Genomic DNA, 18,914 nt, shown 5'->3' with positions numbered 1-18,914 from the left:
GCCTCAACCTTCACAACACTGACCTTGAAGCTTTTGTTCTCAACACAACTTGCAAACGAAATTCAGAAACTAAAACTGACTTGTAAATACTGGCAGAGGACATCCTTTTATTTCTTTACGTCTTAAAATTTTGATATGTGCCTCTGAGGGAGGGATTCATCTGTAACATTAAAATCAGTTTCCTTAATAAAATGGAGAAGCCAGGCGCCTTTCACAGCTGTCCAAATATAATCAGTGAGCCAGTTTCTGGGTTCACAGATGTGTTTTCAGTGATACAGCTTTTCATTTGTTTTACACTAATGAACGGGAACCAGGAGCAGTGGAATTCCCACCAACAGAAGGAACCTCTTCAGCTGCTTAACAAGATGCTAAGGAAGCTCTCAGGTAAGGCAGTTTAGTGGACCTTGTCTTTACAGGGATCAGGACATCGCCGCACTACATTCTCACTGGCAGGCCAGTGTTTCCAACCCTCTATGCAAGTTTAAGAATTTTAAGGGAAAGCGGTCATGAAACCAATCGGCAAACATCAACATATTTGAACTTTTTCTCAAATTGCTTGCATTTCTGATTCTTGGAGAAGATCCCCAGGGAGGAAACCAGCCAAGCGCCGTGCTCTTCTGTCCTGTACTGGTTGGAATACTGGTTCCATTTGGGAGAATTTTATTGCATCTCTCACACACACGAGGTACACCTCGTGTACATGCATTTCTTTTGGGATTTTGTCTCACCACTTAGAAAAAATGTTTAAGGTATGGGGGCGGTGCTGGGGGAGCGAACACACGTGTCCTTATGGAAGACTACCTAAGGAAGCAGAATACAGATGTCACAAAGCTGCAGGGACTTGCGCTCACCTGACCATAGTCTGTCCGGAAGACCACAACGCCCTCTGCACAGGAATTTACAGTACTTGGAAAATGCTGGCCGTTTTCTCTCAGCCAGACCCGTGTTCCCTGTAAACAAAACAAACAGGATTGAACTGAGTTTTGTTGCATTTTGTGGCAAAACACCAGCCTCAAATTTACGACTACTACATTCCTTAAAAAAAACTTTTTAAAACCAAGTGTCTTTCTCAAACAAGCAAGTATGAATCTTCAGAAAGTATCATCCACAGCCTTTACTATATATACAAGTGTGACAGAGAGAGTCCCACCGGACAGAGAAAGCAAATAAGAGACTAAGAAAATAGTAGCCCCTGTGTTACTAAGATGCAACTGGTTTATGTGGGTTATCCCATTTCACTCACAAACACCCTTGGAGACGAGCCCTATTACCATCCCCATTTTACAGATGGAGAAGTGGAGGCCTAGAGGTAAAGAAACTTGCCCAGCATCACTCGACCCCAGGCAGTTGGGTTCCAGAAATCACAAGTTTAACCAGGTCACTGCACTGCTTCACCCCAATTTGAGAACTGTTTGGGACCTGCAGGATCCCATCTTCCTGGGTCCAAGCCCCATGCACTTGTCCACTTGGAGAGCATTAGAACACTCCACTGACTTCCTCCTTGCACCAAATCCATGTGTCAACGGGACTCTCCAAGTGAGAGACTAAAGTTTTAGTAAATATCAGAACCCAATCCAACTAAAGTTTTAGTAAATATCAGAACCCAATCCACTGGTATGGATTTTTCTAGGATTCCACCAGGTACCTAATGCAGTATTTGGAGACTGTAGCCCAAAAGATGCAACTTCCAGATCCTATTGTTTTAACCCGAGGCACATTTTCTTAGGGTTGATTTCATTTTTTATTTCCCCACTGGACAAATGAAACAAGCACAATATTTAGCTTTTCAATGCTGAATTTCTTCTTCCTTTGATCTCACAACATAAAAACCATTTGTTTCCAAGGACACATGATAAAAGTTTGAAGTTGTTACTGGGTGTTCACTGGTCATTCAGATTATAAAGAATTATCTTTATGATGTATGATGTAAAACTCACATGATGGAATGTAACATTGAGCTTCAGTGTCTCATTAAGTTAGTTCTACCCTGCTCAACAATTTCATCAATCTCCACAAAAATGACACTAACTGAGCACAACCTTATGACAGTGTATTAATGTGGAAATATACCAAAGTTATACCTTGAAACAGCACTGAAATCAGAAAACTTTTTCAAGAAATTTCAACCTCATTTCATTGGTCTGTTTAATTTCTGTTTTGATTTGAAATGTTAAGTGAAAAATTTTAAATATATTGGTTACATTATGTTCAACTTCTAATTTAAGGGACTATCACTACTCTCTTAACACAGAGAGTTGGCAGGAAATAAATAATATAGAAGTAAACTCATCGCTTTATGCTACTTTAAATTATTTATCAATAGCAAAAACAGTAGCTTCCAGTAATGGAATATCCATGATGCACCACGGTCATGTGCTAAGAGCCTCAATGACATTATATCTAACATTAACCCTCAGTAAGATAGGAATTTCCTCTCCCTCCCCATCCCCACTCCAGGAGGAAATTGAAGCTCAGAGCCTAAGTCCTTGCCTAATGTCACACAGCTGGTGACCAAGCCAGGTCTCAAATCTCTCCAATTTCTAATCTCATGCTTTTTCCACACATCACACTGACTCTGTTTGTCTCCTTAAAATAATTCATAAATAAATCAAATGCATTAATAGATCAGCCAACAATCAAAATACAACAACACAGAGGTCACTTTAAGTGGCCAGTTACCACACATAACTATTTGCTCTCTCTCATCCTTCTAGGAGGGAAAATTTAATAAGACATAAAAATCCAACTTAAAAATTACTCCCCCAGTGCCAATGACGACCCTGTTTAAAATCCACCAGCCAAGACCTAAAACATTTGCTGCCACTGCTCTGACTCGGGATCCCCAGTGAGCCAACCTTGAGTTCATGAAGGCATTTGGGGCCAGCTAGCTAGACAGCTGGGGCTCTGGAAGGCAGAGGCCATATGCCCATGAGGTCCTATAAGCATTTCTGAGAAGATCAAGGTGACTGAGCCCACGGCTGAAATGGCACCAGCTCCTGTTCCCCTGTGATGGGCTCACATAAATAATTCCCCTTTCGAGTTCTGCGACTCTCCTAGCATTCCCTATTACAACCCTACACAAGGGCCTACCCAGGGACGTTCCCTTTCTCCCTATCATGGGGATTTTAAATTGTTAACTCCGTACTTCTTCAATCCTCCCTCCAAAAACAGGTTGAAATCCTCCATGATCAAGGTGGAAAACAGCATCAAAAATGAATAGGATGTTTCTCTATAAATCCCAAAGCCTGTCTTATTTAAAGAACACACATAACACCAACAGCAGTGAGTCCCCATTTCCACACCAGTGGGTTACACACCTCTGATGTGCACTTCAGGCTGAGACACAGGTAACTCCCAGAAAGAAGGACACAACTGTCTGCGGGTCCTGATTTCTTTATTGGCAAACAACTGCTCCCAAAAAGAGCATTACTTCAGGCATCTTCTAAGACTGTGCTCTCAAATATCATTCCGTACCAAAACCACATTATTTGTATATATATTCACTCTAGAAAAAGGCTTCCAAGTGCCTGAACAACGTTTTCATCCTCTTTTTAATTCACACATCGCAAAGACTACAACATTTGAAAGCTTTGAAATACCTGCACACATACACACACTCAAATAGAAATTTTCAAAGTCATATCAGGTGAGAGCATTTACCCATTAGATAAAATCATGAAATAATAATTCACAGTGGAACCTCCATCCCCAAATCCTGAGTCCGAAGCATTCTGTTTGCTATGACCATCACCTGCATCATTCTCATCAAAAAGGATTTCATGGGGGCCGGCCCCGTGGCCTAGTGGTTAAGTTCGGTGCACTCCGCTTCGGGGGCCTGGGTTCGCGGGTCTGGATCCCAGGCATGGACCTACGCCACTTGTCAGCCATGCTGTGGTGGCGCCCCACATATAAAATAGAGGAAGACTGGGGGCTGGCCCGGTGGCGCAAGCGGTTAAGTGCGCGCGCTCCGCTGCAGCGGCCCGGGGTTCGCTGGTTCGGATCCCGGGCGCACACCGACGCACTGCTTGGTAAGCCATGCTGTGGCGGCGTCCCATATAAAGTGGAGGAAGATAGGCACAGATGTTAGCCCAGGGCCGTCTTCCTCAGCAAAAAAAAAAGAGGAGGATTGGCGGATGTTAGCTCAAGGCTGATCTCCTCACAAAAAAAAAAAAAAAAAAAAAAGAGGAAGACTGGCACAATGTTAGCTTAGGGTTATTCTTCTTCAAGCAAAAAAAAGAGGAAGATTGGCAACAGATGTTAGCTCAGGGCTCATCTTCCACAGCAAAAAGGATTTCATGTACCTGTTTCCCATGTACTAAAATTGTCTCTTTAGTAAGAGTCAAATTAAGATTTTATTATGAAACACTACTGAATTAAGATAAATTGTCACCAGGATTAATTTGATATAAATCTCTCGACTCCCAGAGGTTACACAGCATGCCGTTTCTTTTACTTGAGTTTTGCTGTGGTTCTTTCTCCCTTCTCATTTGAAAGTACTGTAAAGCCCTTTGTTGACACAGTCCTCCAGGATCAAACACACAGTTCGACTTCCTCAGTCCAAAGGTCTTTTTCAACAGGTGTGAAGAGCTGCTGATAAGCAAGTTTTATGAAATCCAGCCTAGATTGCAAATCCAGAGTCCATTGGCCAGTTCCCCTAGACCTATAGCAGCTGTCTTCCACAGGTAGGAAGGGAGATGCATTCAAAATATTCCCTTTGTTCTCTGAAAAAGTTTAAACCGACAATTTTAATAGAGTCGGAATTGCAAAATAAAACCACTGAAATGGTTATTTTTACATAGATTCTTCTCGGTCAGTTTTCTGAGCCCCCAGACTTTCTACTTCCATTCTATTCAAATAGAACACATATGCCCAGGTCCAGAAAAGGGCCACCCACAGGGATTTGAAAATGAAGTCACAAGCAGACATTTACCAGACCATCCAAGTTTGAGTGGGGAAGAAAAATTTGCCCACCATATGCAACCCATTATACTCTGTCATTGTTAAATAAGGCTGATAATTTAATGCATAACGCAGCATATGGAGAAAGCTCATAATTTGAGTAAAAAATGCCTTTAAAAGCAGGTGAAACAAGTTTGATCATAACATACACATTTTATTAAAACTTGGGCAAGTTTTCATCTTTATCTCTGAGATGGATATGTGTTAAATTTAACAGCTAAAAACTTTCCTGCACATAATCACCAGTAACATTTCTACAATTCAAAGCACTTGCACATAAATTCCCATCTCCTTTTGATCTTCAGAGCAATCCTATAAGATAGGGAGGCAAGTAATACCATCCCTTCTTCAAAAGCGAGGTTCCTAGGGGTTCCATTCTCCATTGCCAACAAATGATTTCCTGGGTAATAAAAAGCATGGACTATACCAAGCATTGGTGAGGATGTGGGGATGCGAAATGGTACATCCACTTTGGAAAACAGTTTGGCAGTTTCTTAAAAAGCAAAACATAATCCTACCACATGTCCCAACAATTCACCTCCTAGATATCTGCCTACTCAAAAAGAAATTTTTTAAAAAAGTCTTGTATGCAAGTATTCATAGCAGCATTATTCATAATAGCCAAATACTAGAAACCATTCAAATGTCTATCAACTGGTATAGGGACAAATAAAATGTGATAAATCCATACAATGGAACACTTTAGCAGTAAAAAGCAAATCACCGATAGACTCACCAAAAAGGATGAATCTCAAAAGCATTATGCTAAGTGAAAGAAACCACACACAAGAGTCCATGTTGTAGGGTTCCATTTATATGAAATTTCTGGAAAAGGCAAATCCATAGACACAGAAAGCAGATGAGCAGCTGCCACATGCTGGGTGTGAGGGGGACACTGACTGAGAACGTGGAAGAAGGAACTTTGGAGGGTGATGCAACTGTTCTAAAACAGGACTGTGCTGACAGCTGTGCAACTGCATAAATGTACTAACATTCATTCAACTGTGGGCCTCAATGGGTGCACTTGATTGAATGTAATTAAACCTTGGTAACTTCAACGTTTTTAAAAAATTAATTTCTCAGCCTATATAGCTCTCAATTGCACATGAACATTCTTAACTCTACCATAATGAGAAAAACCCAATCAGGTTTCTATAATTGAGCGACGGAGATATCAAGAAACATACCAAAATACCCCAAAACCCCATAACGACTAAGTGTAAGGGTTGTGTTAAAACTCTGAAAGTCTGGGTTGAATTCATTAAGTCCCTGCTCTCCATTAGTGTGGACCAGGGCGCTAAGAGACCACACAGGAGACCTGCCCAAGCTAATCTAAAGATGAGGTGTGGTAGCCTGCATCCTTGTGTCACGGTGCTCAATTATTAGCCCCCCTCCCTGGAAGATAATCATGAATCCCGGGCCAAGTGCCGGTTACTTGCAGTAACCAGTACTTGCAGTACCTCCCTGGGCAAGGAATTTTGCCTGGCTCCTTCCTGCTACCAGGGCAACAGGAAGTAGCTGGACGAAACCTAAAATATTTACCTCTAGCCCTTTACACAGAAAGATTACTGATACCTACTTTAAAGAAGATAAAATCACTCATCATAGATTTCAACCAACTGCTGCCCTTTTAAAAACTATTATATTTCTCTTCTGATTTTTAAAAATGATTTTCGTGAACTTTGAAAAACTTAAGTTTAAAAATAAGGTAGGGAAACAACCCTCAAAAGAGATAATGATGATGGGCTTTAAATACCATGCTGTGTGGCATGTTCTAATTACAGATTTATGGAAAAGGGAACATTCTTCAGCAAAACACACAACTCGGTCTCGGATCCAGAACAGGCCACCACACCTACTTTGCTCCCTTAACTGCTTACTTGGCCTATGCTAAATACCATGGTTCAGGATTCTTTAACAACCTACATGACAAAGTCACAATTTGTTCCTGAAATATCTTTCTTTTTTTTTTTTTTTTAAAGACAAAGAGGTCAAATCATTTTGTAATAGATAAATTAAAATGGCTATTTAAATCTGCAGTAAATTTAGTAGCCAAAAGAAAGTTCTCCTCTTTTGGCCTGCAGTGACTTAGTAGAGAAGCAACCTGGCTTAGAAGGCAGTAGGGAAGGGGGTCCTTGTTCTTGACGTTACTAAATTCCAGTAACTGGATATGGATACTATACATGGTACCAAGGATTTAAAAAGAACTTTTTCTCCTGTTTTTTTTTTTTTGAGATATAATTGAGATAATATTAGTTTCAGGTGTACAATATGATTGGCTATTTGTATATATTGCAAAATGAACACCACAATAAGTCTAGTTAACATCTGTCACCTTACATAGTTACAGATTTTTTTTCTTGTGATGAGAACTTTTAAGATCCACTCTCTTAGCAACTTTTCCACCCTCTTAGCAACTTTCGAATATACAATATTATTAACTATGGTCACCATGCTGTACATTACATCCTGAGGACTTATTTATCTTATACCTGAAAGTTTGTACCTTTTGACCCCCTTCATCCATTTCACCCACCCCCCAACCCCCTGCCTCTGGCCACTAACAATCTGTTCTCTGCAGCTATAAGTTGTTTTTTTTTTTCCAGATTCCACATATAAGTGAGATCTGTCCTCTTTTACTGTCATTTTTTTTCTGTTGATAGTAGGAATACCTTTTCAACTTAACAGACATTATTTTTTTTTAATCCTTATTACTAAAATCCGTCTCAAAGGACACATGGCTGTTATAACATTCAAAGTTCTAATGCAGGTTTCTCAACCTCAGCACTATTGACATTTGGGACGAGGTGATTATTTGTTGGGGATGCGGGGACTGTACTAGTTGAGAACCCCTGATCTAGATAACATACAAAGTTCTAGAGCCACAGCCAAATTAAAGGAGCTTTCAAAACCATTCACTGTCGGCAACCTAATTAACTGAAAGCAGACTCTGTTGGCTCAATTCTAGGAATTTCCACGACCTTCCTAAGTAGGATCAGCCCAGATACAGTATACCTGGGGCAGATCTAATTTCCGGTGACATTAAACCAGGTGCGTACAGAAGGGAGGGAGTGGCCTCTGCAATATGATTCAAAACACTTGACAAACACAAGGAAAAAGGTCGCAGATGGTGGTGCCAAAAGACTCGCGCCGTTTCCTCCTCTGTCCACTGTGCTCTTTTTTTTAAAAAATGCACTTTACTGTCGATTACAACTGACTTTTAATGTTTTTATGCAAATGACTGAAACTGTACAGACAAAACCTGTCCACTACGCTCTTTCACTTCAGGAGTATTTCAACCCAAGTGCTTGCAAAAACTTGTCAGAAAGTTTGGAAACGACGCAGACCAGAACGGAGAGAGGAACACAGTTACATGTACAAAATGAGTTTGAAAAATGCAGTGCAAACACAAGCAGTGGGGACAAGGGAGGACTATTGGCTGGGGACAGACCCAGGAGACTTAGAAATGAAAGGAAAGGTGGAATCTAAGACTTCTCCCCTGCAGAGAGGGCCACCCCTCAGGAGGGAACCTGGAAACAAAGTGAAGAGGCAAGGGCGGCTGCTCTCTCCAAGCATCCCCATGGCAGTGGGTGGTCTACAGCCCCTCGCCACACAGCATGCAAACAGTGTGGGGCCCACACCGGCTGAGTGATCTCCTGACTCATTTCCTCGCCTCGTGACTGCTGGGTTTTAGATCTGAGGCTGGCAATCATTTCTGAACAACTGTATCAGATTCCAAAGAGGAATGCTTTAACTTGGCCCACGGCTGCTTAGGCTTTGAATGGAACATGGGCAGTTTTAGGCTCAGGCTTCCGAGGAAGCAGAACTCAACTAGGTGCCAAGGCCAGAGAGAGCACCACCCTGCACCAACAGCTGAGAAGGGAAAAGTGATAAAGGGAGGCTCAGGAGAGAAACTGTGGGCATACAGCCCGTAATGTTGGAAATGTGTGCTGTGAGGACCCCAGGTCTGTACCATTTTACTGTTGTTTGTGGAACAGTGATAGCATTTGTTTTCTATACAGGCAACCCCACGAACAACTGTCCTATGCCCATCAGAGCTGACGTCACCATTAAATTCTAGAGGAAAATGTGTTGTTGGCATTCTGCTTCAGAACTCACAGAAATAATTCCCCAACCCAAGGCTATGCCCAAAGCGTTGGGTAACTCCCCAAACTGGCCTACAGAAGTCTTTAATGGCATTGATTTTATAAGAAATGTACTCCAGCTATTTGTAGCTACAATACATTTGTAGCTTTCAGCTATGTCATCATCATCATTAACATCATTTATTGGGCTTGCCTATAAGCCTGAGGATCATTTATAGCACTATTTCCACAAGAAGACGTGTAGTGTTCCAAACAACTAACTCATAAACACACCTGAAATATAGTATGGTTGTAAACTGAGGCTGTCAGCATTCATTACTATAAAGTTCAGACAATTTGTCCCATGTCTTTGGACAGTTCCAGTCTCTAGCGCACCCACCCAAAGAGAAAGATCACATGACATTCACATGTTCTTTCCCGTTGTCCTGCCTATAAGGTCCAACTCTTCACCACTATGAACTACTAGGAGGGGCAGCTTCCATGCAGAGGACACCATGAAAAGTATATGAATAGTAGGAGGTGGAAAGGGAGGAAAAGGGAAAGAAAATGGTAAAAGGTATCACCAACAATAAACTAAGTTTTGCTCAATGTTCCCCAGGTAAAGATACAAAGACTCATTGGCATCCCCCACTCTCAATCAAAACCAAAACAAACTACGCTAAATGGCAAGATGCCTACATTATGAACGTGTGATTCTGTAAAGAGTTTACTCCATGCTTATGGGGTTCTAACTTGCCAACTGATTTAGTCCTAATTTTATATTCTGATTTTCCCTACATTCCTCACAATTACTTAAATCAACTTTTCAGTTACTCTTTTAAAGGTTAGTGACTAGAAATAATTCCAGAAACAATTTAACACTGAAAGAAATGAGACCTCTCCAAGTTGCTGAGACAATCTCAAACACTGTAGGAATGTGACAATGCAAGAAACAAAAATTAAATTATTCCATCTATTAGTTAACCAGTCATCACACGGCCAACACATATGTGTTTAAAAGAAAACAGAAAATGGACCTAAAGAATCAGCCAACATACTTAAAATTCATTCAGTCATCTGTAAGTCACTTCACCCATAAATCCATCCATCCATCCATTCATTCATCCATCCATCCATCCATCCACCCACCAGGCCACTCTGCCACAAGCCCATCCTTCCCACAAATATCTTTTGAGCCCCCATTATATACCAGGCACTACAAAAGATTCAACATATAAAATTGTTCTTGCTCTAAAGAATTTACAATATATTAGAGGTAAACTATGTCTCTTCTCATACCTTCCTCATTTAGTCTCTTTCTTCTGAAGGGAATAATTATGTAACGCAAGGACTAGAACACGAAAGAGAAATAGGTAAGTGGCGAAAGCACACGCAGATTTTATAAACTGAATAAATTGTTCCAAGAACTCTCAAAAACTAGTGGGAAATCCTCTCAAAGGGACACAAACAAAATAGCCGGTTTTAGAACTACATTCCTTTCTTCCTTTTAGTGGAAACAGCAGGAGATATAGAACAGAGGGCCAATAAAAGACCATCACAAGATGTTTGCGCTCCATATGGAATGTAATACCAGAAGTCCCTTACCTCTTAATTCCTAGAGTTTATTGTTTTTTCCTATTCTTGACAAGAATAATTTTTTCCAAAAAAAAAAAAAAAAAAACCAGACCCACAAATAAACAAAAACTGATAGTATTATCTTAATGAAATCCTGGCTGTGTTCTGGCTACCATCTGTTTTTAGAAAAAATATACAAACTTACTCAGAACAGGAGTTTGTCATTAGTTCATAAAAATGAATGACCCCAAAACATAGCAGGAAGTAAATAAACTTGAAATGGCTATTTCTCATTTCTGGTCCATACATACTAATTAATTCCCTTGCAGAATCTTATTAAATTTCAAAAATAGTTAATGTTTTTCATAAAATCATACTCCCTGAATTCAAAGGTGCTTACAAAATAACCTAGACCAATTAAAAAGACAGATAATGCGTTGGCGAGAAGTGGAGAAACGAGAACCCTCACACATTGCTGGTGAGAATGTAAAATGGTGCAGATGCTGTGGAAAATGGTCTGGCAGTTCCTCAAAAAGTTAAACAGAGATACCATATGACCCAGGAATTCCACTCCTAGGTATACACCCAAGAGAAACGAAAACATATCTCCACGCAAAAACTTGTGCATGAATATTTATAAGTATTATTCACAATAGCCCAAAAGTGGAAATAACCCTAATATCCATCAACTGATGAACAGATTTTTTTAAATGTGATATATTCATACAATGGAATATTATTCAGTGACAAAAAGTATGAAGAACTGACACATGTTACAACATAGATGAGCCTTGAAAACATTATGCTAAGTGGAAGAAGCCAGTCACAAAGGACCATATACTGTATGATTCCATTTATATGAAACGTCCAGAAGATAAATCCATAGAGACAGAAAGCAGCTTGCTGGTTGCCTAGAGCTGGGTGTAGGCAATGCCTGGGACTAGGGAGCGACTACTAATAGGTATGGGCTCTCTTTCTGGAGTGATGAAAATGTTCTGGAATTAAGATAGTGGCGATGGTTGCACAACTATTAGTATATACTAAAATACTAGAACTAGTATTTAGTGACTATACTAAAAACCACTGAATTATATACTTTAAAAGGGTGAATTTTATGATATGTGGATTATATTGCAGATAAAAACAAGGAGAGGGAGAGACAGCCAAACAACTACAGAGAAAAACAGGCAGACTCATATCTGACTTCATTCCCTCCCGGCATCCAGTTATCCCAAAGGTCAACTTCATTCCTGACCTCCCTCCTTACATATGCCAAGAAAGGCCTCTTTCCAGTTTACATGGGGTTTTTTTTTTTTTGAGCTTCCATTATTTACAAGTGAAGGAATATCAGCTGTTATTTTCATAACACGTGAATGTCATGACTTTCACAAGACATCTAGAAAGCAATTCACTCATCAAGAGACCTATGCCAATGACCACCACCAGTTCTTATTTGCTTTCCCTAGAACACCAAAACAATAGTTATTTCAGTGCTTTGACTATTCGATGTATGTTATACTAGGATTTACATCACTTGTATTATAGGAGGTTTTATTTCCTATTGAATTCCCGGCACCTAGAACAGGGCTGGACACACTAGATGAGGGTTGAGTACGAATTAATTCACGCTCAATCTCAAATCTACCTCAGTGCTCTGCTCAATGCCCAGTAAACCCACAGTGGCATCTACACTGTGCTCCTCACAGAGAGATGCACGGCCACTCGAGATTTCAGTACGACGTCGCAGAAACTGCACTGGATGCTCCCCCAGCAGGTGTGGACTCAAACGGCAGCTCCACTACCTGTAGCTCAGGACAGTTATTAATTACTTGAGACCTCTCTGTACAAGATGAGGCATCATCTTGTTGGACAACCACGAGAAGATCACAGGAGATGGCTTACCAAAGTGCTTCAAAGCCGCAGGGCGCTTGACACAACATGGCAGTGTCTATATTTGGGGTCTTGGTGCCTGCACCTCCCAGGGTCACACCCAGGATGGCTTCCAGCCATCATATTACTTTAACTTTCCTCTGAATGCCTTGCTAGAGAACCTAAGAATACACAGGCCTTGTTTAACTAACCACATGAACCAACCTTTCCTCCAAGCCACCAAAACTACAACTTCAGTTGTTTTCCAGTCATGAAGCGGTTAAAAATAACTTACAAATACAAGCTACACCCGTCAGGAAGGTGATGGGGGGCTGGAGAGGATGGAAACATTTAAAATCACATAAGTGTCTGTGTTTGTCCCGCTTGGTATCTACCAAGATTTTATCTAAGCAGAATTATTTCTCCCCTACACCAAAACCATTTCCATTTCTCTCCACATTCCATCTCCTCTTGGGTTCCACAGAGATCTGGGAACAGAAGAGCACTTTTTAAGAAAGGCAGCACGTCCAAAGGCCCAATGGCAACAGCTGATTATGTCTCGGCCTGAAATCAGAGGAAATGCTTCTCCAAGGACACGGGCCTCTGCAGCAGAGGGTTGAATACAAGACAGCGAGGAAAGAAGACACACAAACACCTGGAGGGTGACAACCAGAGATGCCGAAGAGTGCAATGGGGTTTGGAGTGGTGTCACCATTGTTGTTAAGTAAACTTTTTATTTTAGAATGGTTTCGGATTTTATTGAGAAGCTGAAAAGATATACAGAGAGGCCCCACACATCCCTCATGCAAGTTCCCCCAACTGTTAATACCTTACATTGCTATGGCACATTTGTCACAACTGAGGAACCAGCGTTGGTACATGACTATGAAGGCAACTCCACACTTCATCTGGATTTCATCAGTGTTCCCCTAATGTCCTTTTTCTATCCCAGGATCCCATCCAGCACATTACATCTAGTCATCATTACCTCCTTAGGTCTTCTCTGGTCTGTGACGGTTCCTCAGACTTTCCTTGTTTAATGACCTTGACAGTTTTGAGGAGTACAGGTCAGGTATTCTGTAGAATGTTCCTCAGTTGGGGACTGTCTGAGGTTTTTCTCAAGGTTAGACTGGAGTGGAGTGGTTTTCAATGATGGCTCAATCCAGGAAGTCAAACTGCCTGACTGGGAATCCTGGGAATTTTAGCCACATGGCCTGGGACAAATGAACCTCCCTAGGCCTGAGTTTCCTCATCTACAGAAGAGGAGAAATAAATACTACTCACCTCCCAGGTTACTGTGGGGATTAGCCGGGCTGACTGAGAATGAAAGTGAGGAGATCATCAGAAATTCTCCATGGAGAGCAGAAGTGGCCACTGACTGATCGAGCAATGAAAATGCTGTGCCAGAGATTCAGTCCAAAGACTAACAGACAAATCCTACTTCCAGAAGCTTGCCATCCAACGGGGACAAAGTTTAAAGAGATCCTTTCAACTTGATGCCACAAGGACTAATTTGGGGATACACACAGAGTACCTGCGCCTGGGGATGTTGAGAAAGGAAGCAGGCCCCCAAAAGAAGAGTTCTGAAGGATGAACAGGACAGACCCCCAAGGGGCAGGTGGAAGGCTCAAGTAGAAAGGTCCAGTTTTATGCAAATGAGCCAGGTGCCAATGAGACACACTGTAAATTGGCTTACCCACTCCACTTAATCACCACCCGTAAACTAGTAACAGCTCCACACAAGTGAACAATGAAGGCATTCACCTTTGTCCACTCCAAGGGAAAAAAAAAAAGTCTCAGACTTGAACCAACCAAGCCCTAGAAACCACTAAAGACTAAAATTGCCTCCCCCCTTACCAATAAAATGTGGGCCCAATTATACTGTTTTACAATGCAATAGACTTTTTTTCCAACTATGTTTTTACAAAAACAAGAAACAAAATAACACAACAGCCAGGCCATTTTGAGGTATCACCTTTTAATTCCATCTCAGTTCAAAAGACCCTCGGTCACCCAAAACTTGGAAATTCTCAAGATCTTCTTGAGTAGAATCGATGGGTGGGCAGAAGCAGGGGCCAGGGGCTGCAGTTAAGACCCCACTGGGTGGACAAGAATAGGCCACACACAGGCTGGCTGAAGTCGAGAGCCTACCAAACAAATCTGGCCAGTCCCATCCTGAGGCAGGTAACACGAAGCTCTGAGTCCTGAAGCCAGGGAAAGACCCTCCTGGCTCCGCGTCAGCTTCCTCCTCACTCCTGGATGCCAGGCCCCATCTAGATCAAAGGGCTCCAAAATGAAGGCCCTTTGCTTCCCCTCTCTCATTCCCAGGAAGCCTCTCACTACCTGAGGGCCAGTGGTGAGAACAGGCTCAACCCGGCAAAGGAGCTGCTTCCCAGCAAGAAGCTAGGGAACCCAAAGGAAATCTCCTAGGAGTGGAATCCAGCAACCCAGCCCTCCCTTGCATCCCACCCCACTCCAATCTTGCCAAACCACTCCAGCCACAATTTAAGCTCCCTCACCACACACACACTAACTACCCCACTCAGGAAAAAGCCCAACTCGTGGGTGGAAACAAGGGCATGCGTGCAATAAAAACCCACAATGGTGACCCCTTAATGCAGAGGGGTTCCGCCTATAGAACAGGATGGGACAGGACCGAGGGCTCCATGGAGGGGGCAGGATTCTGCTCCTAAACCCAATGCAGGTGACAGTCCCAGCTCCCAGACTCTCCTCCCTCAATACTCCTGGCCTCACTTCTTCTCCCTGCAAAATGGAGCCCTTCTCCACACTTCACAGGCTCACGGAAGGAAAGCAACCACAACAGGCAGAGAAAGCTCATGACTCAGATGCCAGGCCAAGCAAACTTCCAATAAACTATCACAGGATAGAAACAATACAGAAGGGAAGCTCTCATCCATGACTTTACAGCAGAATCAAACACCCTCGGAGCTCTTAAACCTCGGGAGCACCCTGGGACCAACTCCAGACGTGCACAGCTGGATGGCTGGGCTGGGTCTTCAGTGGCCCCACCACGACTCCAGGCCCAGTCGGGATGAAGCACTCCTCTACTGTGCCAGTCATTCCAGGTGGCTTTGCAAATAGACCAGGGCTCCTTCCCCTGCCCCTGTCTGAAAAGCACCAATTCAGTGATTCTCAAACCTGGTCTGACTCCTAGGAAACACTTGGTGCTCTCTTTGGAACCCCACATAAGGCAAGCATCAGCTGAAAGATGGAGCACTGGGTTTAAAACCACTCATCCAAACAGCTGCCCCTAGAAGAGAAAGCATTAGGTCCAAGCAAAACCAGGAAGGACAGGAGGGAGGGAAGAGAAAGAAAGGAAGGTAGTTAGTTAACAACGCAAATATTCTGCCCACAAAACGGAATGCACTGCTCCTGAGTCATTTACTACACAATGTTGGCATACATCTCTACAGTGATTTTTTTTTTTTAATTTTATTTATTTATTTTTCCACCAAAGCCCCAGTAGATAGTTGTATGTCATAGCTGCACATCCTTCTAGTTGCTGTATGTGGGACGTGGCCTCAGCATGGCGGGAGAAGCGGTGTGTCTGTGCGCGCCCGGGATCTGAACCCGGGCCGCCAGCAGCAGAGCACGCGCACTTAACCGCTAAGCCACCGGGTCGGCCCTCTACAGTGATTATTTATTCCAATAATTAACGCTCATTGCCAACCAAGTATTTGTTTTGAAATTTGGTTGAAAATCATTTTAAAACATGTCATTTAAAAATTATTTTGGAGGGGCCGGCCCGGTGGCGCAAGCGGTTAAGTGCGCGCGCTCCGCTGCGGCGGCCAGGGGTTCGCTGGTTCGGATCCCGGGCGCGCACAGACGCACTGCTTGGTAAGCCATGCTGTGGCGGCGTCCCATATAAAGTAGAGGAAGATAGGCACAGATGTTAGCCCAGGGCCGTCTTCCTCAGCAAAAAAAGAGGAGGATTGGCGGATGTTAGCTCAGGGCTGATCTCCTCACAAAAAAAAAAAAAAAAATTATTTTGGAAGTTCCAACAAAACTGCACCTATGACAGACAAAGCTGGCTTAAACATCACCTATAAATTTACGCTTTGTAACAAAATGTCCTTTATTATCATTATTTAGGGACTCTGCAATACGACCACAGATATGCCAATAAAATACCATAATGTCCTACTCCAAGACATGTAGAGTGCCCTACTGGCGTGTGAAACCAGCATCCCTAGAGAAACCCACCTCACTCCGTGCCGAAGCCCACAACTCTGCTTTTCAAATGGAACTAAATCTTCCTCACAGACTTACACAAAAAGCCCGTGTGCTGCTCTGTCTTGCTAACACCAGGCAAATTGGAAGGCTTCTTATGTCATACAATCCAAGCTTCTTTGTCCTCTGTACAAACGCCACAGTGGTTTGTCAACAGACACTGGAAATCTAGAGAAACCATCGCTCATCTCCATTGCTTCAATTTATGGGCTACAGTGACAGCTCTCCCTGGGGACATCCTGTCTGGGCTACAAGATCTAGCATCATTTAGAAGCATGGAGCCAAAAGGGTTCGAACCCAGTCAATTGACAAAAACAGAGCAAAAGCCCCCCAAAGAGGTTTGCTTACAATGCAAGTAGATCATAGCAAACTAGCAAGGACAAAACCTGCCTGTGTGGCTGACACAGAATTCAGAGCCCTCATGGGCAACCCACCCAATGCTGTCAAACATCTGAAGAGTGTCATTAAAACTCTGCAGACCCTTCTAACCTCAAGAACTCCTTGAACTCTTTGTTCTAAGAAAGAGTTGACCTACAAGTTTGTGTGCCCTCTTGCTGTCATCAGTCACAGACTGGGAGATAAGCAGAATTCTTCTAAGAAACACCGCTCGCAGGCAGGGGAGGCCTGGAGCAGCTGCTGCGCAAAGCAATGAAGGAAAGTGTGTGGTTCTCCTGGGGTAAGAGCTGCAGGAATTATCACAAGCAGCTCACAGGACTCCAGAGATAAAATTTTCAGGAGCTCCCTGCTCCATGCTCAGCAGGTGCCTATAAACTCTTGCCTCCTGGGTAAGAGCATCTTTAGACCAGTGCTCCCCAACAGAATTGATGCAAGCCACATACGGAATTTTAAATTTTCTAACAGCCACATTTTTTTTTAAAAGTATAAAGAAACAGGTAAGATTAATTTCAATAATATCTGTTATTTAACCCAATAGATGCAAAAATATTATCATGTCAACATATAATAAAAAATGTATTAATGAGATATTTTACATTTTTTTTCCATACTAATTCTCAAAGTCTGAGGGGTATTTTACACTCTCTGCACATCTCAATTCGGAATGGCCATATTTCAAGTGCCAGTAGCTACGTGGGGCTAGTGGCTAAAGTACTAGACAGTACAGTTCTAGACTCTAAAATCTAGAGATGTAATTTTATGAGCTAAGGTGGTGGTGTGTGTACAAAGATATGAACGCAAAGTCTTCTTTTTGTCTGCTTTTTCCCATTTTAGGAAACATACCTACAAAATTCCCCAGGGACAACCGACAGAAGTATGTATGAATTACTCATCATTACCTGCTCCGCCCTAACCCACCTTAGTTCAACATTCACCTGGGGAGATAAGAGAACAATCTTTTTTTCTACCTCTGAAATAATAAAAGAATGTGATAAATTAGAATTGCTCTAACAATGTAAATTCTACACGCCCAGTGTCGAAGATGATTAAAACAGTTTTGGGAACTCAGTACATAAATTGCCCTGTGATATTTTTACCAGAGGAAGGAAGAAAAGTCTATTTACTGCGATACAAAACTCACAGAAATTTCGATGGTAACGTTTTCTAAATTCTTGAACTCTTAATTGCACATGTCGGCTCATTATCTGAGTTACTTGTGGCTTAGAGTTAAGACAAATAAAACTAGACAATGAATTATGCATCAAGCAGCAGAAAGTATGTGCTTTCACCCCAAAAAGTGGCCTCTCCTCCTCCCAATCATGACCAAATATTTTTAATGTGATAACAGAAAGAGGAAAGAGTCTTGCAGACAGAACAAGAATTATCTAAGGCAAACGTGTTTTTAATTGGGGTTTCCAAGAGCTATAGGTTAGAAAGTGTATGTACTTGAGCAACAGTAAAAACTATGCTGGAGGCTAGAGTGTAGGGATCTGAAGACTGACTGACTGCAGAAAAACTTGGAAAATTCCCCCAAGTACCCAGCAGACAGGAAGGTGAGCAGAGAGGTGAGCAGCTCGGAGAGAGGCAAATTAGATATTCAAAACACAGGGGGCTGCTCCATCAGGTGACAAAGGCCAGCCAGGCCACCTGTTCTCACCACTTTCCCACGTCTAATCCTTCCACCCTAGTTCCCCCACACCCACTCCTGGCCCTCTTCAGTCTATGCACCACCTTGAAGCCAGCATGATCCTTGCGGACCCACATTCCTGCCTTGCTTAG

At 42.4% G+C, this 18,914-nt stretch overlaps 1 protein-coding gene across 1 annotated transcript in view; it reads right to left on the bottom strand.

The window, feature by feature from the left end:
• Window positions 1-18,914, bottom strand: part of MYO10 (myosin X) — a 214,619-nt gene that overhangs the window by 167,622 nt on the left and 28,083 nt on the right. The window contains exon 2 of the mRNA XM_058564310.1: window positions 852-950. Within this exon, the coding sequence (XP_058420293.1) occupies window positions 852-950 (99 nt within the window). The remainder of the gene's footprint in view (window positions 1-851; window positions 951-18,914) is intronic.

The sequence above is a fragment of the Diceros bicornis genome, chromosome 20 (genome assembly GCF_020826845.1).
Source record: "Diceros bicornis minor isolate mBicDic1 chromosome 20, mDicBic1.mat.cur, whole genome shotgun sequence".
In the NCBI taxonomy this organism is placed as follows: domain Eukaryota; kingdom Metazoa; phylum Chordata; class Mammalia; order Perissodactyla; family Rhinocerotidae; genus Diceros; species Diceros bicornis.
The sequence above is the reverse complement of the archived record's forward strand: the minus strand, read 5'-3'. Positions and strand labels throughout refer to the sequence as shown.